At 41.4% G+C, this 23,283-nt stretch overlaps 1 protein-coding gene across 7 annotated transcripts in view; it reads left to right on the top strand.

Moving 5' to 3' along the window:
• ITSN2 (intersectin 2) overlaps window positions 1-23,283 on the top strand; it is a 317,097-nt gene that overhangs the window by 206,064 nt on the left and 87,750 nt on the right. For all 7 annotated transcript variants that reach the window (XM_033939784.1, XM_033939780.1, XM_033939783.1 and 4 more), the window contains 3 exons: window positions 5,686-5,731; window positions 5,837-5,958; window positions 19,313-19,409. In XM_033939784.1, the coding sequence (XP_033795675.1) occupies window positions 5,686-5,731; window positions 5,837-5,958; window positions 19,313-19,409 (265 nt within the window). The remainder of the gene's footprint in view (window positions 1-5,685; window positions 5,732-5,836; window positions 5,959-19,312; window positions 19,410-23,283) is intronic.

The raw sequence follows: 23,283 nt of genomic DNA, 5'->3' as shown, positions 1-23,283 counted from the left end.
ATTGCTTACCCTGGATCATTAGCATGGAATGTTGCTACTCCTTGGGTTTTAGCCAGGTACTAGGGCAGACATGGGCAAACTACAGCGCGCGGGCCATATCCGGCCCTTTTAGTTTTTTAATATGGCCCACAGCATCTGCTTTAGCCCTTTCTTTTACCATCATTGTGTGTCGTGCACGGCAGCTGCTGGAAAGTGCCGGGCAGCCCCTTTCTGCGGTGGCTGTGAAATGCTGCTCTTGTTGGCTGGGGCAGCGAAGAAGATGCAACAACTGACACGAACGTCATAACAGAGTACCCAGACCTAGGGCACATCAGAGAGATTCTCATGGTAGCAACCAGCCAGCCTCTGCGCCAGATAAGTTCCATGAACACGCGGCAACAGGGACAAAAGGTTAAGCATGTTTGCTTGATAAACAGAGACCTTTATTTTTCAGTTCTTATGGTAGTTTATTTGTTCAGGGAATTTATCAGTATCTATTCCAAGATATACAAATCTGAGCTTAAAAACAAACAAACCAGACTCATCATGTTTCCAGTTAGGTATTGAAGTTTATTTTTTGACTCATTGTTTACTCTGTACTGTACACTGAAATCGTAAGAACATAATTAACATTTGCACCGAATGGATCAGTCGTTTTATGGTCAATATAAGCATTCTCCCATTTTCTTATGTATTGAACCGCATACATAGGAAGTATATACATGTTCTTTTTGGTTTTATTTTTTTAAGTGATAAAGATATAAAAACACAAGTACTGTATTTCTAAATTATAAATTGAGGAGGGGTGGCATAGAAAGTGTTTCTTTTCTGTGTTGTTAATCGTTGCTGTTTCCTCCTGCAGCATCAGAACCACCCCCATCCCCATCGCCTAGCCCCTCTGTCAAATTTAAGAACCCATTGTTGCCCACGAGTCAAAAAGTTTGCCCACCCCTGTACTAGGGCCTGGATTGGCCAATGTGAGAACAGGCTACTGAGCTTGATGGACCATTGGTTTGACCCAGTAAGGCTATTCTTGTGTTCTTATGTTCTAATGCACCACCAACTGAATGTATTAAGTGCCTTTACATAGGGTCATGAAAGATACTCTGTTTAAGAACTTGGAAAACTCTCTGTCAGTTCAGGTAGCTCCTAAAAAAAAAATCACAATGTATAGAATTCAAAGTGTCCAAGATTTGAGAGAGCACAGCATCAACATAATTTTTTAGTTGTGGAATCTGCTATAAAACACTCAAACACAGTTCAACATCTTATGCTTCTGTTCCTCTAGGAAGAGAGAAGCCAGAACGTTAGGCTCTAATTCTCTACTGTCCCAGGTGCATTAGATAAATTGTGAGTCCACGAGAACAGATAGGGAAAATGCTTGAGGTACCTGTTTATAAACCTCTTTGAATGTAAAACTACAAAAAGGTTGTAAAACTACAAAAAGGTAGCATATAAGTCCCAATCCCTCTCCCTTTCCCTTTTGGAAAATGCATTTTGCAGTCTTCTATGCTCATCCTATATAATAAAACGTTAGTGGCGCATGCGCTTTTAAAAAAGCGTGATCCCTGCCACTGTGATGTGTGATCCATGGCCGTGTTCCATTTTAGAACCCGGCCAGGGATCACTCTGGCCACTCCCCTCCTCCCGCCCTCACTCACCAACCCGAAGCAAGCCTCCTCCCGCCCTCGCTCACCGCTGCGGCCGCTGCCGCTGATCCTCCTCTTCGGAGCCGGCTTTGGCGGGCCTCGGATCACTCTGGCCACTCCCCTCCTCCCGCCTTCACTCACCAACCCGAAGCAAGCCTCCTCCCACCCTCACTCACCGCTGCTGCCACTGCCGCTGATCTTCTTCTTTGGGGCCGGCTTTGGCGGGCCTCGCAGGCCACTTTCCGGCCTCGGTGGTACGTTCCCTCTGACGCACGGGATCGCGTCAGGAGGGAGCATGCTTCCGGGTTGGGGAGCGGCCTGCGAGGTTCGCTGGGGCCGGCCACCACGATCGCAGCCTGCTTTGAAGAGGAGCAGGCCAGAAGACGCCGGGATGGAGGGAGGGTAAGCAGGGGGATCAATACAGGGGGCCAGAGGGCGAGGGAAAGGGGGCTGCTTTGGGTGGGAGGTGTGCTGGGGACAGACAGTTTTGCTCTGGGGGGAAGACAGAAGGGGCCATGGAGAGACAGGGAGAGGGAAAGGGGGCTGCTTTGGGAGAGGGGTGTGCTGGGGGGGAGACAGAAGGGGTCATGGAGAAATAGGGATAGGGAAAGGGGGCTGCTTTGGGTGGGAGGTGTGTTGGGAACAGACAGCTTTGCTCTGGGGGAAGACAGAAGGGGCCATGGAGAGACAGGGAGAGGGAGAGGGAAAGGGGGCTGCTTTGGGGGGAGGGGTGTGCTTAGGGCAAACAGCTTTGCTCTGGGGGGGAAGACAGAAGGGGCCATGGAGAGACAGGGAGAGGGAAAGGGGGCTGCTTTGGGGGGAGGTGTGCTGGGGACAGACAGTTTTGCTCTGGGGGAAGACAGAAGGGGTCATGGAGAGACAGGGATAGGGAAAGGGCTGCTTTGGGTGGGAGGTGTGTTGGGAACAGACAGCTTTGCTCTGGGGGAAGACAAGGGGCCATGGAGAGACAGGGAGAGGGAAAGGGGGCTGCTTTGGGGGAGGGGTATGCTGGGGGCAGACAGCTTTGCTCGGGGGGGGGAAACAGAAGGACACAGCGGCCAAGGAGAGAGATAAAGAAACACAGACAGACAGACACATCTATTCTAGCACCCGTTAATGTAACGGGCTTAAAGACTAGTCAGTAGAATAATGGACAGTCAATTCTACGTATTCTTACGTTATGAAATCCTTGCTTAAACAACTTCCATAATTTGAGGAATTGCTCCCTCCGGAATAACTGAAGCAGTTTCAACAATTATCTAAAAACTTGTTCACTGCATGGAAGTACTTGGCTAGAGGCTTTTTTGATGCATTTGATGTCTCTGCTTGAATATCTACAGTGACAATTGCAGTGCGCCCATTAGCTTGGCTCAGGGTCTCAGAGCTTGATACTTCAGTGCAAGAGCACCTTTCTGACGTTCCTTACAAGGTGATGATTTGTCTGGAGATAGATTGAAGAGGTAGCAGATAAGATTTAAACTCAATCCACAAAATAGAGATGAAAGAGATGCTTCAACTGGGACTTTATTGCATTAAAACAAACATTAGACTCAACACAGCCTATGTTTCCGCACTTTAGTGGCTTCCTCAGGAGTCAAACTGTTGATATATTCTGTTGTTTGGAGAATGACACTTTATATAATGGTACACAAAAAAGCCCAAACACTGCAATATCAATCTCTTATGTCCAAATAAATCAAGCTAACAGGAGGTATAACACTCACATGAAATATCGTTCTCCAAACAGAATATATCAACAGTTTGACTCCTGAGGAAGGCACTAAGGTGTGGAAACACAGGCTGTGTTGAGTCTAATGTTTGTTTTAATGCAATAAAGTCCCAGTTGAAGCCTCTCTTTCATCTCTACTTTTGTAGATTGAGTGTGATATTTCATAGAGGTGTTTCTCTGTTTTGTTTTGGTGGGTTGTTGTTGTTTTTTTTGGTTTGCAGATAAGATTATAAAACACACAGACACAAACCTCTCAATCCTCTTCTTCTAGAAGATATTCTGCTTTATCTAGATACTTATACTATTATAACATGAAACGTCATTACAATTGTCCATCTTCATTGTCCTCTAGGCCATCAATGACCAGGTGCAAAGCAACAAAAGACACAGAAATCAGACTCATTCTCAGTCTAAACAGCAGTTATCCTTTTAATTCTTTTCTGAAGAGCATTCCCAATATTCACCTGATTCATCTCATAATTTTCCCTTAAGAAGCAGGTTGATCTTCTAGGTTTTATTTTGTTATTTTACCTACATTGGACTCATCACAAAAGATCACTGGGTACTTCAGGTTGTCACGCAAGACTACGCCCTCCACTTGATCAAAAACACCTTCAAACCAGCCAACAAAAGAGTCTCTTCAACTCCCTCCAGAGGTCTCTCTTTCACCAAGAACTCTGGGCCCTTCAACTCGGTGCAATAGAACCTGTTCCTCGCTCCTCTACCCCCCTCTCCCGCAGTGACCTTCATTTCTTGCCACTGCTTCCTAGCTGCTGGTGCTGCCATTGCTGACATATAAAGCAAGCTAGGCTTTTGTGGGGCCTTGAGCATCTGCACACGTTAAAGACCTCCTGGCTCCCACCCTCTCAGAAACTCTGAGAGTCGATACCCTGTCATTTGTGCCAGCAATAAGAAATGCTGTGTCGTGACCGTGGAGAGAGGGAAGAAGCACAGAAATTTCTTTTGATTCAACTTTAAGCTGAGATCTCAATTTTTTGGATGTTTTTGGCGCCCAAAAATCTTGGTTTATAGTTGAGTATATATGGTATACTGCTTTTAGGTTTGAATAAACATTGGAGTTATCTCTTATAAAAGAAGCAGAAGAGCTAATTAGGAGAGTGTTCCATAATTGTGAACTTTTCCTACAGTGGTCTTATTCCATGTTGCAAATGACATGTTCTAATCAGTAAGACTAGTTTTAATTCTTGAGTTAAATATAATTTTTTAGATGTATAGTACAGAGAAATAGATCAAACAGTGTATTCCGGAACACACTAATACTAGAAAAAGTAAATTGCAGTTTTCAATAACCAGTGGAGAAAAGACCTCAGTGTCACATTGGATCAAAACTCAAAATCCTCTAGACATAACATCTGCAGATATTAATCTGAATGTGTGAACACATCCTTGGTCTTAAAAACTCCACACTAAGTCATTCAATGTTTGAGTAAAAATATTGCATTCATCAACTGTTGTTCAAATTAGCTGGTTAGCAAAAACATACAAAACTCAAAACAAAGAAATAAATTAAAGGACTTATCTGCTGCAAAAATCTTCTTTGTATAGTATGTAGGCAGAAGCTAAAGGTAATGTAAGGTCTGGAGTTTATTTCATCTTCAATTATGTTTATCCAATGGACCCCTTCCAATACTCAATAATCTCCTGACAGGGCCCCTGTTTCGCTACAACACGCTTCATCAGGGGAAAGAGCTAAAGCTCGAGCATAATATCTGAAGATGTTATGTCCGGAGGATTTTGAGTTTTGATCCAACGTGACACTGAGGTCTTTTCTCCACTGGTTATTGAAAACTGCAATTTATTTCTTCTAGTATTAGTGTGTTCCTGAATACATTGTTTGATCTATTATAAGGAGTATTCAGCTTGATTATTGTTACTATTTTACAGAGAAATAACATTTTTTTAAATAGTCGAGACTATGGCTATATGAAATCTTAAATACAAAACTCAGTTCTGGCGTTTGGTAGGAGCTACTGAAGGTGGATTGTATGGAGTAACATATTCCTTCACACTTGGCCACTCTAAATCTTCATTCTATACCACTTACAGCCTTTTATCTGCAGTGTTTGGGTACCACTATGTTCAAAACTGTCCCAGTCCTTCACTAAAGTATATAAACACAAATGCACATTTGCAAACGCATGGAGTGGAAAAAATTTCATGAGCCATTCTCCACACAATTTTTTCCAATTGTATTGTTACAGCCTATGAATATTTCATATTCCTTTAAACTTCTTGCTTGTGTGTAAAAGTGCTCCATAATTCGAGTTCTAGGCAGTATTTATTAAATAAATACTTTTTTCATTTTAGAGTTTTGGCAATGCTGGGAAAACTGCAACCTTAAACAAGAAGCCTGGTATGGATGAAATTTATTATATACACATCTTTGTGGGTGGTTGTTTTTTTTGTTTTTGTTTTTTGCAAGCTATGGTATTTGAATTTCTTTTCCTTCTCCCTCCAGAAATTGCCCAAGTTACATCTGCTTATTCAGCAACAGGAATAGAACAACTTAATTTGGCTCCAGGACAATTGATATTAATTCTTAAAAAGAATCCTACTGGATGGTGGGAGGGAGAATTACAGGTAACTATTAGTGGCTAAGGTTTTGCATATAATTAAGTATTCTATGGTTCTATAAATAAATGTTTTCTTAACCTCTGAACCTCTCCTTGGGATACTAAAATATTTCTGAATGAGGCAGACAGTACCCTTCTGAAGGCAAGGTACACTACCGATTTTCCAGCAACGGATGATCTGGCACCAAGCAGCATTTGCAACCTGCTGCTTGCACCAGCCTTGGCTCTCCCTCTGATGTGACCTCTTGGTCCTGCAACCAGGAAGTGACATTAAAAGGACAGCTGAGACCGGTGTGAGCTGCAGGTTGCAGATGTTGCTTGCCACTGGTGAAGATTTAAAGAGGTACAGGGGAGGGAGAGAAGGAGAGTGTGTTCTAAAGGTGACCACTGTTGGTTTGGCAAAAATGTTTATCCAGCAAGGGTTTGGAACTAGGGGTGCCAGAAAATTGGTGGTGTATCTATATTATAACTGTAAGATATATATATTTGTTTATCCTAAGACAAGCAGGCAGCATATTCTCACATGTAGGTGATGTCATCCACGGAGCCTGGTACGGATATGTGTGAGTGCCTTACCACCCGATGCTGGCTCGCAGTACCTCAATTCTTCGTTTTTCTCAGAGCAAATATGTACTATTCTTTTGGACTCTATCTGAAGCAAGTTGCCTTCCCGTCGACGTTTTTCTGTTTTGGGCCTGTAGCTTTCTTTATTGTTTTACTTTCTCTTATCCTTCGGTCTGTATTTTAAAAAATTATATTTTTCCCTTTTTCCTACCTTGGCAGTTCTTTTTGTTTTACAACATTGAGATTTTTAATCTCACTGCCGAGATTTTTCTGTCCATGAACAGTTTCAGAACAGTTTCAGAAAGTGCTATTGGTACCAGTGCCCTGTTTCTCAATCACCGACCCGCACAGTTGCTGCTTACAGTTTTGGGGGCCTGAGCATCGAGTAGACACTTGTATTCATTTTTCTACATTACAGAAACATAGTAACATAGTAACATAGTAGATGACGGCAGATAAAGACCCGAATGGTCCATCCAGTCTGCCCAACCTGATTCAATTTAAATTTTTTTTTTTTTCTTCTTAGCTATTTCTGGGCGAGAATCCAAAGCTTTTCCCGGTACTGTGCTTGGGTTCCAACTGCCGAAATCTCTGTTAAGACTTACTCCAGCCCATCTACACCCTCCCAGCCATTGAAGCCCTCCCCTGCCCATCCTCCTCCAAACGGCCATGCACAGACACAGACCGTACAAGTCTGCCCAGTAACTGGCCTAGTTCAATCTTTAATATTATTTTCTGATTCTAAATCTTCTGTGTTCATCCCACGCTTCTTTGAACTCAGTCACAGTTTTACTCTCCACCACCTCTCTCGGGAGCGCATTCCAGGCATCCACCACCCTCTCCGTAAAGTAGAATTTCCTAACATTGCCCCTGAATCTACCACCCCTCAACCTCAAATTATGTCCTCTGGTTTTACCATTTTCCTTTCTCTGGAAAAGATTTTGTTCTACGTTAATACCCTTTAAGTATTTGAACGTCTGAATCATATCTCCCCTGTCTCTCCTTTCCTCTAGGGTATACATATTCAGGGCTTTCAGTCTCTCCTCATACATCATTTTCGTCACTCTCCTCTGGACCGCCTCAAGTCTTCTTACGTCTTTCGCCAGATACGGTCTCCAAAACTGAACACAATACTCCAAGTGGGGCCTCACCAATGACCTGTACAGGGGCATCAACACCTTCTTCCTTCTACTGACTACGCCTCTCTTTATACAGCCCAGAATCCTTCTGGCAGCAGCCACTGCCTTGTCACACTGTTTTTTCGCCTTTAGATCTTCGGACACTATCACCCCAAGGTCCCTCTCCCCGTCCGTGCATATCAGCTTCTCTCCTCCCAGCATATACGGTTCCTTCCTATTATTAATCCCCAAATGCATTACTCTGCATTTCTTTGCATTGAATTTTAGTTGCCAGGCATTAGACCATTCCTCTAACTTTTGCAGATCCTTTTTCATATTTTCCACTCCCTCTACGGTGTCTACTCTGTTACAAATTTTGGTATCATCTGCAAAAAGGCACACTTTTCCTTCTAACCCTTCAGCAATGTCACTTACATACATATTGAACAGGATTGGCCCCAGCACTGAACCCTGAGGGACTCCACTAGTCACCTTTCCTTCCTTCGAGCGACTTCCATTAACCACCACCCTCTGTCATCTGTCCGACAGCCAGTTTCTGACCCAGTTCACCACTTTGGGTCCTAACTTCAGCCCTTCAAGTTTGTTCAACAGCCTCCTATGAGGAACTGTATCAAAGGCTTTGCTGAAATCCAAGTAAATTACATCTAGCATATGTCCTCGATCCAGCTCTCTGGTCACCCAATCAAAAAATTCAATCAGGTTCGTTTGGCACGATTTACCTTTTGTAAAGCCATGTTGCCTCGGATCCTGTAACCCATTAGATTCAAGAAAATATACTATCCTTTCTTTCAGCAACACTTCCATTATTTTTCCAACAACTGAAGTGAGGCTCACTGGCCTGTAGTTTCCTGCTTCATCCTTGTGACCACTTTTATGAATAGGGACCACATCCGCTCTCCTCCAATCCCCAGGAATCACTCCCGTCTCCAGAGATTTGTTGAACAAGTCTTTAATAGGACTCGCCAGAACCTCTCTGAGTTCCCTTAGTATCCTGGGATGGATCCCGTCTGGTCCCATCGCTTTGTCCACCTTCAGTTTTTCAAGTTGCTCATAAACACCCTCCTCCGTGAACGGCGCAGAATCTACTCCATTTTCTCGTGTAACTTTGCCGGACAATCTCGGTCCTTCTCCAGGATTTTCTTCTGTGAACACAGAACAGAAGTATTTGTTTAGCACATTTGCTTTCTCCTCATCACTCTCCACATATTTGTTCCCAGCATCTTTTAGCCTAGCAATTCCATTATTTATCTTCCTCCTTTAACTAATATATCTGAAAAATTTTTTATCTCCCTTTTTTACATTTTTAGCCATTTGTTCTTCCGCCTGTGCCTTCGCCAAACGTATTTCTCTCTTGGCTTCTTTCAATTTCACCCTGTAGTCCTTTCTGCTCTCCTCTTCTTGGGTTTTTTTATATTTCATGAACGCCAACTCTTTCGCCTTTATTTTCTCAGCCACTAGGTTGGAGAACCATATCGGCTTCCTTTTTCTCTTGTTTTTATTGATTTTCTTCACATAAAGGTCCGTAGCCATTTTTATCGCTCCTTTCAGCTTAGACCACTGTCTTTCCACTTCTCTTATGTCCTCCCATCCTAACAGCTCTTTCTTCAGGTACTTTCCCATTGCATTAAAGTCCGTACGTTTGAAATCTAGGACTTTAAGTATCGTGCGGCCGCTCTCCACTTTAGCCGTTATATCAAACCAAACCGTTTGATGATCGCTACTACCCAGGTGAGCACCCACTCGAACATTAGAGATACTCTCTCCATTTGTGAGGACCAGATCCAATATCGCTTTTTCCCTTGTGGGTTCCGTCACCATTTGTCTGAGCAGAGCCTCTTGAAAGGCATCCACAATCTCCCTACTTCTTTCCGATTCCGCAGACGGAACATTCCAGTCCGCATCCGGCAGGTTGAAATCTCCCAACAGCAGAACCTCCTCTTTCCTTCCAAACTTTTGGATATCCACAATCAGATCCTTATCAATTTGCTGCGATTGAGTCGGAGGTCTGTAGACTACACCCACGTAGATAGAAGTTCCATCTTCTCTTTTCAGAGCAATCCATATCGCTTCTTCCTCTCCCCAGGTCCCTTGCATTTCGGTCGCTTGGATATTGATCTTTACATAGAGAGCTACTCCTCCACCTTTATGACCATCTCTGTCCTTCATAAAAAGATTATATCCCGGTATGTTTGCATCCCATCCATGTGATTCACTGAACCATGTCTCTGTGATAGCAACAATATCTAGATCTGCCTCTAATATCAGGGCTTGCAGATCATGAACTTTGTTGCTTAGACTGCGAGCATTTGTGGTCATCGCTTTCCAGCTATTTTTCAGCGATAATCTCCTTTTTCGTATATAACGCTCATTAAAGGCTCGACATATCCAGCAGGAGAAGCTATTTGGCTCGACCATGAACTCTGGTGATAAATCCAAGTCATTGGTACAGGCGGTACCGGCATTGACATCGGAAGCTGGTCCTCCATCGGGCAAGTCCACTAAAAAGCCATCCTCTTCCCAGCAAGCATCACAGGCCTCTACAGCATCGAGTCCCTCGATGCAGGCCAAGTGGCGATGCCATCTATCTCCTTCAGTGCAGGCTGTATCTCCTACAGTGCGTGCATCCTCATCGAGGTCTCCTACCCCTTAACACACTACAGCAACAATGTTACCGGCTGTTGAGCCAAGGTTATGGGTGCAAATCTTCAAGGAACAACTCAAGTTTTTTCGAAGGGAGCTTAAGTTGCATTCAACACTGATGCTTACATTGACTCGTTTGGTACCCGCGCAGCCTTAACATAACATTTCAAGGCCATATGGTACCGATTCTAGGTCTGCATCGATGCAGCGTCGCACTACATTTTATTGGTGCGCTGCACCTCAGCATCGGCGCTCCCCACCTCAGCATCCGCGCTTCCCACCTTAGCATCCGCGCTCCCCACCTCAGCATCAACGTACATCGACAATTTATGCTTCCAGATCCAAAAGATCATTGCATCACTCGTTGTCATCAGATCAGTGCTGATGTCATCAGAGAAGTCCATCTCTATGTTTTCACACTCATCGGTCTCCTTCACCTAAGGAATCTTCATCCTACAGAGTGTCACCTGGGATATAAGACATTGATTCTGACCTTTCTTGTCACCATACTGACACAGAGCATAAGCCTACATTATCTGCTCCATCTCCACCTCCTACTCCTAAAAGATCTCCTCCTGAGGGACTTTCATTTACCAAGTATATCAGACAGGGAAAACTCTGTCAAGTTGAAGGCAGACACTGAGCCCAGAGCAGAGCTCCTTGATGCTTTGGATTTCGATGAGCCTCCTAAGGAGCTTCTTAAGTTGCCTTTGCACAATCTCCTCAAAGAGGCACTCTTTAAGAATTGGGAGAATCCTCTTTCTGCCACTATAGCTCCTAGAAAGATTGTCTCTCTTTATAGAATAATATCTTGCCCTGGCTTTGATAAACCACAACTACCATACAAGTTTCAAGTTTCAAGTTTATTAGCATTTGATGAATCGCTTATAAAAATATCTAAGCGATTTACAGTTTAAAAGCCACTAGGTGGTGGTTTCACATACAATTTAGACAAATTAGACAAAAGACAAACAATATAAAGCAGTATAACAGTTGGAAAAAAAGAAAAACAAAAAAACGGCCATTATAAATCCATTAATTTTAAGATAAATTAGGATAGGGACTGACATGAATGGGCAGGAAAGGAGGGAAAAGTTACAATATCTTTATCTGTTGAAATTTACATAAAAGGGAAAGCACAATAAGGGACAGAGAGAGTTGTTAAGTTTGATGGTCGTGATAAAACGTAAAAAATGTAGGTGTGTTATGTCACGTATCAAATGCATCGTGAAATAGAAAAGTTTTTAAAATTTTTTTAAACGATAATAGGTCTTTTTCATTTCTTATATAGTTTGGTAGGGAGTTCCATAATGTAGGGGCCATAACGGAAAATATGTCATTTCTTCTAGTGCCGATAATTTTTAGGGAGGGAATAGATAGTAAGTTTAAGAATGATGATCGTAGGGAACGTGCGGAGTTATATGGAATAATCATTTTTGAGATACCAATCATTGCTTGTTGAATCAACTCTTAAAAAATCCTCAAGCTCCAGGGTTTATGCTACTGCACTACCAGGATGTGAGGGTCATACTATGGATAAATTTGGTCGCCATCTTTACCAGAACTCTATATTGGCCAACTGAGTTCTTATAACTTATACTTGTCTTTTTACCTTAATCAGCTCATAAAGAAGTTGGCTGATTTTGAGCAGCATATTTCATCAGACCGCCTAACATATTTTCAACAGACTACTCAGTCTGCTTCAAACAGGAAAATTTATGGCAAGAACAGCATTTGATGCCTTTGAAATGACATCCAGAGCATCCACCATTTCTGTTGCTATGAGATGTCTTGCATGGCTGTAAGTCTCTAAAATGGATATCAATCTTGAAGACTGGTTAGCCAACATCCCTTGTGTCGGTACTACTGAAAAACTTTCTCAGCAGGGCAGAATTAGAATTCTTTAACAGGATCTAAAATTAAAGCTCAACCATCTAAGCCTCCTCAAAAATCTACTTCTTATTCCTATAAGAGACGATATCCAACAACATCCTCTCCACCACAGAACAGGCAAAAACAATAGGAACCTCAGAAGCCCCAGTCTTCGGCTCCTCAGAAACTAGCCTAGTCTTTTTCATGTGCTTATAGAGAGCATATCCAAAATTCCTCCTTCTCAGCCTCTTCCCCAACCTATCAGAGGTCAACTTCTGTTGTGTCATCGGCGCTGGACTCTTATCACCATGGGCACCTGGGTACTCAAGGTCATTGAGGAAGGTTACTCTCTCCATTTTATTACATTCCTCCAGACTATCCTCCAAGAGAGTCCTCTTTCACATCTCAACAGACATCCCTTCTTCTTCAGGAAATCAAAACTCTACTTCAACTAAATTCCCAAGAAGTAGTTCCCCCTGGGTTTCTACTCCAGGTATTTCCTAATTTCAAAGAAGATGGGAGGTCTTCGTCCCATTCTCATATCTGAACCTTACACAAATATCTAGTCAAAGAAAAGTTTTTCATGCTCTCTTTAGGGACCCTATATCCACTTCTAGAACAAAATGATTGGCTGTGCTCTCTAAACATCAAAGAAGTCTACACACACATATCCATACATCCTGATCACAGAAAATTTCTACATTTTCGAATAGCTCAACACTTCCATTACAAAATTCTGCCATTCAGCCTAGCTTCTTCTCCAAGAGTATTCACCAAGTGCCTACTGGTAGTAGCAGCATCCCTATATACCCACAGGTTTCAGGTGTTTCCATATCTGGATGATTGGCTGATAAAAGCTCCATCTTCTCAAGCAGTACACTCAGAAACACAGATGACAATCACTTTTCTTCAGCTTCTTGGGTTCAAAGTCAACTTTCCCAAATCACAACTTCAATCTTCTCAAGTGCTGCAATTCCTAGGAACCCTACTCGACACCACTCTTCTAAGGGCTTTTCTACCTCAACAAAGACAAGACACCTTGTTTCATATTTGCAATCGGTTTCCACTCTACAAACCATCTCAGCAAGACAGATGATGCGACTTATAGCTCACATGGCATCCACAGTTCATGTTACCCCCTTCGTACAACTTTATCTCTCATCAACTCAATGGACCCTAGCATCTCAATCCCTTAACCCTATGGATCACAATCACCTCCCCTATTCACAAATCTCTTCAGTGGTGGATGGATCTGACAGATCTCTCCAGAGGGTTGCTGTTTCACATTCCCCCACATCAGCGAATGCTCACCACAGACGCATCTGTGTATGCTTGGAGAGTCTCAGGACACAAGGTTGATGGTCTGCTCAAGAAAATACATTTCACATCAACCTGTTAGAGCAGGCAATTCGAAATGCTCTAAAAACCATTCAGGACAGTCTTTCCAATCAAGTCCTCCTTATTCGAACAGACAATCAAGTAGCAATGTACTACATCAACAAACAGGGCATAATGGACTCTCTTCCTCTGTGTCAAGAAGCCGAGCACATTTGGAACTGGGCAATTGCTTGAGACATATTTCTCAAAGCCATATATGTACAAGATAAACAGAATATTCTAGCCAACAAGCTCTGCAGATTTTTTCAGCCATATGAGTGGACTATTTATTTGTTTATTAAAAAATTTATGAATCGCTTATATCGCCAAAGTCTTGCACCACATCTTCTCACTATGGTGGACTCCTCAAATAGACCTGTTTGCATCTCCCCATAAGCACAAATTGCCTCAATTCTGCTCCAGAAAGTACTCTCATCATCATCTTGAAGTAGATGCATTTCTTCTGTATTGCACGAACAAGTTCCTTTATGCATTTCCACCAATCCCTCTCATTCTCAAGACTTTAGTCAAGATCAAGCACAAATCATAACATAACATAACATTATACTTATAGACCGCGTTACCAAAAAGTTCTACGCGGTTTACAAAAGATTATAAACATTAAACATAATCGTATATTTGAATGAGTCAGCTAGTCAGGTATTTGGAGAAAAGATAGGTTTTTAGCTGTTCTCTAAAATGTCTGTAAGAAACAGCTGTGAGCAATAATGATCAAAATTCTTTTTCAAGAGAAGCTGCCTGAGATGCTAAAGAGTGATTTAAGAATTTCTTGCTTTTACAACCTTTGAACAGAGCATGAGTTTTTCTACTGCATTTGTGCATAGCTATGGAAAAACTATGATTGTGATAGCTCCTCGGTGGCCCATACAACCTTGGTTCTTCCTTCTACTTCAGCTGAGATCCAGGGATCTGATTCCTTTACAGATCTTTCCATCTCTGCTCACTCAGAGTCAAGGATCTCTTTTACATCCCAATCTGCAATCTCTGCACTTCACAGCTTGGTACCTCTTGGTCTAACTTTAACAGATTTTAATCTTTCTGACTCAGTGCAAGCCATAATAGCTAGTTCCAGAAAACCTAATACTCAGCAATGTTATCAACAGAAATGGACACACTTCAATTCATGGTGTAATATCCGTGATCAGGATGCTTCCTCCTCTTCTCTTCCTTCAGTGCTAGACTATCTTCTCCATTTATCCAATTCTGGACCACTTTGGTCAGAGTTCACCTCAGTGCTATTAGTGCTTTCCATGCTCCTGTCAACAATAATCTTCTGGCCACTCATCTGCTTGTTTCTTGTATTGGATCTTAATGTAGTCTTCGCTAGTCTGATGAAGCCACCAGTAAAACCACTGGCAGCTACTCATCTTCAGTTTCTCACTTGGAAAGTGATCTTCTTGATCTCTATCACTTCTACTCATCTAGTGAGCGAATTCCAAGCATTAGTTTCAGATCTACTATACACAATATTCCTTCATGACAAGGTGGTTCTCAGGACTCATCCTAACTCCTAAAAGTAGTCATGGAATTTCACCTGAATCAATCCATTGTACTTCCAGTTTTTTTCCAAAGCCTAATTCTCTTCCTGGAAAAAGAGTTCTACACACGTTGGACTGTAAGCATGCCTAGGCTTACCACATACAAAGAACTAAGCTACACAGGACTTCATCTCAACTGTTCCTCTCTTTTGATCCTAACAAATTGGGCCTCCCTGTAACCAAGAGCACTATTTCAATTAAGATAAATTCATCATCTTATATCATATGTTCAACAATTAAAATATTAGGTATAGTTTTTGATCGACATCTGACCATAAAGAATCAAATTGATGCTGTGATTCGTAAGGGATATTACACTTTATGGAAATTACGTGTTATCAGACCATATTTTGAAATTTCTGTTTTTAAAATTCTTGTTCAATCTTTACTGTTAAGTCTTCTTGACTACTGTAATATCATCTACTTGTCAAACACCAAGAAAAATATGGCCAGACTCAAACTGATATAGAATACTGCGGTCAGACTAATTTATGGTCTGAAGAAATACGACCACATGACTCCACTTTATTGTGAGCTGCATTGGCTCCCAGTGGAGGCACGAGTTGTTTCAAGTTGGGATGTCTGTGTTATAAAGTTGCCTTTGGATTAGCTCCATCATATTTAGTTGACTTATTCCTAATAGCACCTTACAAGAATAGTAAAAAGTCACACACTGTTCGTTTTTCCACCAGTTAAAGGATGCAAAAGTAAGAAATAGCTTGACCATATGCTGGCCTATCAAGCAGCATATCATGACAAAGATTTTTGGCATTTAATATGTACATCTTCTTATGAACAATTTAGTAAACTGAAAACTTTTCTTTTTTCAAAATTTCTTATGAATAATTCAGAACAATTTTCCTCTTGCTAAAACTTCTGATCTAATATTTTTATTGTATCTTTTTGATAAAGTTTTGTAAACCGCATAGAACTTTTTGGTTATACAGTCTAGAAATTTGGTGTTATGTTATGGTTAGCGGCCTGCATTTCCTTCTGCTATGCTCAGGCTAGGCTGCAGCTCGAGGGATGTGTTACAGCACACAAGGTCTGAGCTATGGCAGCATCAGTAGCTCATATTGAGGAAATTTCCAAAGCAGCTGCTCGGTCCTCAGTTCACACATTCACATCTCACTACTGTCTAGAATCCTATTCCAGACGATATGGTCTTTTCGGCCAAACAGTATTACAGAATTTATTTTCTTCTTAATGGCCAACTCTCCTTCCATCCCATTACAGTAAGCTAAGGAGTTCCACATGTGAGAATATGCCACAGTTACTTACCATAACAGGTGTTATCCAGGGACAGCAGACAGATATTCTCATATCCCACCCATCCCCCCTGGTTGGCTTCTTAGCTTGCTTATGGAACAGAGATACTGTGAGCCTGGTGTCAGGCGGGAAGGCACTTGCGCATGTGCGGTGGGGCAGTCACGAAGTTTCTAAAAACTTAGTGGCAATGCACTTTTACCACTGCCTGTACCAGGCTCCATGGATGACGTCACCCACGTGAGAATATCTGCCTGCTATGCTGCCTGCTGTGCTATACTGTGCTGCACTTTTACAATGATGGTACATGATATTGCCACTGTATAACATTGAAAGTCAATTCTGATGTTCTTGATACCTGTTTGAGATTGCAGCAAGTTTTTTAAATATGATATTTCTTTACATTTTATAAATACCAGAATAAAATAAGGCAGACTATAATATTCATATATAAAATCTTTTAAACCCAAAATAATGGGCCAGCTTGGTGGTTTAGTGCTATGTAAAAGAACCTGGGTTTGGTTTCCATTCTGTTGTCTGAAGTTGGGATGCTGTAGAAGCAGCATTCACAGCTGCTTTGGAGAACAAGTTGTCAGTGATGGATAATTCTGTAACCTGGGCGCATACATTTACGTGCACATTATGTACATAAATGTTTAGAATATGACATATGCAAGTATGTGTGCATAAAGAGGCATATATGCCAATATTTTGCAAATAACCTGCTTAACTTTAATAGCTCATATTTGCAAGGGGGGTATACACAGGGAGGTGGAGCATGAGACATAGGCAGGACTTCCACTTATCTCATGCAACTTATTTTATAGATTCCTACCACAATTAGGCACCCAAACGTATGCCAGCTCTATGGATAGCATAAGCATGGGCACCTAGATATTAGGTATGCCAAACCGAATCTAAGTGCCTAGGTTCCATTATAGAATAGGCTTCTACCAGAGTTGTTCTTAATAACTAGATTTAGGGCCATAATTCCAAGTTCCTTGAAGAAGACCCTGTATATGTCCTCTAGCTAAGGGCTGCCATTGCAATGATTGGACTTAAATTAAGTTGGAAAGAGAGAAAGTAGGGAAAAAATCTCTAGGCAGTTAATGAAAATCCATGGTGCCTAATCAAGTCTTGGTTCCAACTGAGCAGCCAGGTAAAAAAAAAAAAATAGCGACAATTGTATTTCACATTTGAAATTTCTTTTGTAATGATTGCATTTGTACTTTAATTTGTTACTTTTTATATTCTTCACAGAGCTGTTAGGGCAAAGGAAAGAGGGAGATGAGTAGTACAAAACACTAGTATGCTGGAATAAAGTAGTTGACTAGTGCAGTGTTTTTCAACCGCTGTTCCGCGGCATACTAGTGTGCCGCGAGATGTTGCCTGGTGTGCCGCAGGGCCGCCATCAGGGCAGTACTACCAGTCCTGCATTCAGGGGCCCGGAGCTGACAGGGGGCCCGAGGCAGGGGCGCCAGTAGCTCGCCAAGGCAAAGTGAGTCGATCACCCAGGACTCACTTTGCCTTGGCGATCTAATCTATCGAGCCGATAAGTCTTCTTCTCCCCGACGTCAATTCTGCAGTCGGAGAGGAAGTTCGGGCCAGCCAATCGCTGCCTGGCTGGGCGGAACTTCCTCTCCGATTGCAGAATTGACGTCAGGGAGAGCATGCGTCGGCGTCGGCTTTGGGGCCTGTTATCCATTGGTGGGTCCTGTTCCCCGATGGCAGCGGCAGTGGCTTGGGGAACGGCAGGGAGAAAGAAAGAAAGGGGGCAGGCAGGGAAACAGAAGGAAAGAAGAGAAACAGAAAAAAAGAAAGAAAGGTCAGGGAGAGAGGAAGAAAAAGTTGGGGGAGGGAATGAGTTGTGGAGGAGAGAAAGCATACAGGCTGATAGAAGGGAAGAAAGATTGGATGCACAGTCAGAAGAAGAAAGTGCAACCAGAAATCACCAGACAAGGTAGGAAAAATGATTTTATTTTAAATTTAGCAAAGTGGAGGCAGTATTACCACAGTTTTCAAAGGAATTTGCCCAAATAACTTAATAGTTAACTGGGTAAATTCCCAGAGATGAAAACTTCCCTTCACTTACTATGCACAGTTCTGAATTTATATCTGCTGTCTATATTTTACAATATGGTCACCTTTTACTAAACAGCAATAGTGGTTTTTAGCGCAGGGAGCCTATGAGCGTCAAGAGCAGCGCTGGGCATTCAGCGCAGCTCCCTGCGCTAAAAACTGCTATTGTGGTTTAATAAAAAGGATGGAGGGTATATTTGTCTATTTTTGTATGCTATAAAAACCAAATACAGAGAGAGACTGAGAGCTGTTGACGAAGAGCTACGTGTGTGTCTTTCTTCGATTCCAGCCAGAATATCAGCTTTGTGTTCAGCCAAACAGGCCCAGGTTTCGCACTGAATAAAGTATTTTATAATTTTTCACTATTCTGTTTACTTAATATTTCATAATAAAGTAATTATAAAATACTTTCTTTGTGTTTATTTGATTCCTATTCAAGAGAATTACTTTATATATAGTCAATATAGGCACAGAGTTAAATTTTTTAACATTTTCTAATGGTGGTGTGCCTCGTGATTTTTTTTCATGAAACAAGTGTGCCTTTGCCCAAAAAAGGTTGAAAAACACTGGACTAGTGAATAGCACTGGGTGCAGCTTGAAGGATTCTACATCCAGCTTGTTAAGGTGTTAAGCAGCTCTTTAAAATAAGAGAAAGGTTACGAGTATTAAAACTGGGGGAAAAATTAGAGGCTATTGATAGCTCTCTAATAGGAACTGATTATGACAGAGTAAGAAGAGAGACCCAACAATATAAAAGTGGAAAAAATATATCAGGGTGATTCTTTTGTTAATGAGAAGGTATTTGATTATTGTGATGCTCATTGAAATAGTGTATTCAGTATCTTCAAAAAACATACTTTTGCAGGCAAGAGGAAAAAAACGTCAGAAAGGATGGTTTCCAGCTACTCATGTAAAAGTCCTGGGTCCAGGCAGTGACAAAACTACTCCTGCTTTTTCCCCAGGTTTGTACAATTAAGGATTTACATTATTCTCCAAGGACAAAAATGGCTACTTTGGCATTAACTTTACTTTTCTAATGAAATTATTTTATTAGCTTTTAAAAGCTAAGATTAAATATTTCTAGTACAGTATCCTGTCTAGCTCCAGTATAGGTAAGATATGGGATTATATTATTTTGCAGCTATTAGTTTTTTCCCGTAGTCATATAGCTCGGAAACTTAGTCAATCATTTGTGATAAAAGTGGATTACTCTCCTTTATAAACCTATTTTCTATCTTGTGTTGTGATCATTTTAAATATTTCTGTTGCTAGAAATCTCATTTAAAAGATATAGGAAAGATGAGCATTGGAAGATGATTCCAACCATTTTGTATTTATAGCCTTTTTCAGTTAATACTGAAAGCATGGAGAAGTAGCCTAATGGTTAGTGCAGTGGCCTGAGATCTTGGGGAACTGAGTTCAGTTCCCACTGCAACTACTTGTGACCTTTGACGTCACTTAACGCTTCATTGCCCCAGATAAAAAAAACTTAGGTTGTGAGCAGTGCTGCGTATGCCTAGTAGCACTGTAGAAATGGTTAATAGTAGTAGTAATGTGGTTTTACAGCTGTACTAGTATTCAGATAAAATAGTCTCCACTTCCAACAGCTTGCAACAGGAGATAAAGCGCAAGATTCAATAAAGTAGGCACTGTGATAAATTCACACTGAGCACTGTGGCTGAGCGTTCTTTACACAGTAATGCTTAGATCACATTCCAGCCATCCTATTGAAGCCTGATATAAATCCTGGTGTGCAACATGATTTCACAATGCCCCTGTCCCGCCTATGTCCCTCCAATAGCCATGCCACCTTTTGTGTTGTGCACAAGAGGATTTGGGCAAAGATCCTTATAGAATCGTGCATAACCAGATCCACGCACAGATCCAAATTAGACCTAATTAACATCAATAATTGATAACAGCCAGTTATTGATTGTTAGCAGTTAACTAATTTATTTGTATGCAGATTTCAAGATCACATATAATTTTGGGTGGCCAAATTTGGGCACCATACATTGAATCCAGGGGAAAGTGACCAAGGTCAAAAGGGTTGTAAGGAAGTGGGATTTGAATTCTGGTTTCCCTGGTTTTCAACACATTTCTCCAACTCCTTAGGCCTTACCTCCAATAGCAACTGTTTTTGGGTTTAGATAAGTGGTTTATATTATAGGGACTTTCTCAGCATTAACTCTGGTTTCCAGCAGCAAGTTTGTGTCAAACCTCATACTTCATGTGATGCCAGGTATGATAATGATCAATGCCACAACTTTTTTTATATATATATATTTTTTAGGGCTTCAGACATGCCATTTGGTCTCCCGTTTTTGTTCGGTGACACAAATATCTTGATGGCTATGGCTTCTTCATTTGCCCACTCTATGTATGTTTTCAACGCATTTGTATTATTTTTCTTATGTTTTTGCTTATTAGTAAGCTATTATAAAGTGCTTAGTGCTTTCATAAATATTTTTAAATTATAAACTTATCTTAAAAGATGTTGTTTCTTGATCAAATCGGGTAAGGGACCTGTCACATCGACATGTTTCGCCGTGAGGCTGTTTCAAGAATAAGTCCCCCTTTCTCCACTTAAACAAACCATCCCGAGACCAAATGGCATGTCTGAAGCCCTAAAAAAATATATATAAAAAAAGTTGTGGCATTGACCTTTGAAATAAGGTATAATAAGTATTGGTCAATGTTTTATGATTGACTGGGGTATTTACTTAAGGTATGACAATGAGGCATGTCTCATAAACACAAGACATTTGGGATGTAGAATCCAAAAATGGATTACTGTGACAGCTGGAAATGAGAATAAAGTCAATATATTTTGTAAGAGCCTGGAGAAAGCTGAACTTGATAGATTTTATGTCCATTTTGAACTGTTTTTGCAACTGTAATTTAGTTACAGCAGAAAAAAGAAAAATGATCAAACCAAATCCGCTTGGAGAACCCAAATCAAACTATACAATATCAAACTTAAAGAAAAGCGCAAAACATACTACTCTAAACTAATTGGCACAAACACCTCTGACACAAAAACACTCTTCAACTTAGTAAAAAAACTTACGGACACAAACCCATTCCTTGCCACTCAAGGCAATAAATCACCAACAGCTTCTCAACTAGCAGACCACTTCAAACACAAGATCACTACAATCAGAAATACCTTCAACAACTCAACCACCAAACTCTACGAGATAATAACCCCCACAACGGAAGAAGCCATATCTGCAGACAGAACATGGACCACATTCCCAACCCTACAATGGTCTGATTTGAACCGACTATACAAAAAATACAGCCACACCTCATGCGACTTGAACTACTGCCCATCGTATCTGCTTACAAATGCCTCCCTTAAATTCAAAACCAACCTCATGCAATGGATTCAAAGCACTCTCATAGAAGGTCAATTCCCACAAGATCTTGGAGAGATCATAATCACACCCCTACTGAAAGATCAAAAAGGCCCTATAGACGCTCCTACCAACTACAGACCTATCGCTTCGATCCCATTATATGTCAAACTGATTGAAGGACTTGTGGCTCAATACCTCACCAACTACCTATTTGACCATAATATACTTCACTCCTCTCAATCAGGATTTAGATCTCACCACAGCACGGAAACACTACTAGCAACACTACTAGACATAGCCCGACAACACCTCAGTAAAGGACACAGGATCCTAATTATCCAACTAGATCTTTCCGCCGCCTTCGATCTAGTCGATCACACCATATTACTCCAGATACTTGATGCAATCGGGATCTCAGGGGTGGTTTACAATTGGTTCCAAGGATTCCTCAAAACAAGAACGTACAGAGTTAAGACAAACAACACGAAATCTAACCCATGGTCAAATCCATGCGGAGTCCCGCAGGGGTCACCACTATCGCCCATTCTATTCAATCTCTTCATCTCCTCCCTCGGCACCACTTTAGACAACCTAAATGTAACATCATTCAGCTACGCAGATGACATAACTATTCTCCTCCCCTTTGAAATCCAAGACCACACCTCAACAGGACACCTGGAAATAATTCTGGATGAAGTAGAAAAATGGATGACAAACCACAAACTGAAACTAAACTCGGACAAAACCAAATTCCTAATGCTTGAAACGGACAAAAACCCATCCATAACAGACCTAGAAATTAAAGCAACCAAATACCCAATCCAGACCTCACTCAGAATCTTGGGAGTGCAGATAGACAGATGCTGCACTATGCAGACCCAAATCAACAAAACTACCCAAAAAGCATTCTTCACAATGCGCAACTTAAGAAAAATAAGGAAATTCTTTGACAAAGAACACTACAGGATAATTGTACAATCCCTGGTACTAGGTCTCGTGGACTACTGCAATATCCTTTATCTACCATGCCCCACAAACATGATCAAAAAACTTCAAACTGTTCAGAACACAGCCCTTAGACTAATCTACTCACTCGGAAAATTTGACCACATCACCAATGCCTACCTAGACTCACACTGGCTACCGATTCGAGCCAGAATTCAATTCAAACTATACTGTCTACTCTTCAAAGTAATTAACGGTACTGCACCCACCTACCTAAATGACCGCCTAAACCGTAACCTTCCAACCAGAACAAGAAGAAAACTGACATCATTCACATACCCACCACTCAAGGGTACTCACCGCAAAAAGCTTTATGATAGCCTCCTGGCAACACATGCTGCAAAATTCGAACCGTCCATCACCAGATTGTTAACCACAACATCAGACCTCAAGACATTCCGTAAAGAAATCAAAACACTGCTGTTCAAAAAGCATATACAATCTACCTAACCTCCCTCACCCCATCCCC

This window comes from Geotrypetes seraphini, chromosome 3 (assembly GCF_902459505.1).
Source record: "Geotrypetes seraphini chromosome 3, aGeoSer1.1, whole genome shotgun sequence".
Taxonomy (NCBI): domain Eukaryota; kingdom Metazoa; phylum Chordata; class Amphibia; order Gymnophiona; family Dermophiidae; genus Geotrypetes; species Geotrypetes seraphini.
Note: the sequence above shows the minus strand (reverse complement) of the source record. Positions and strands in the feature narration are given on the sequence as shown.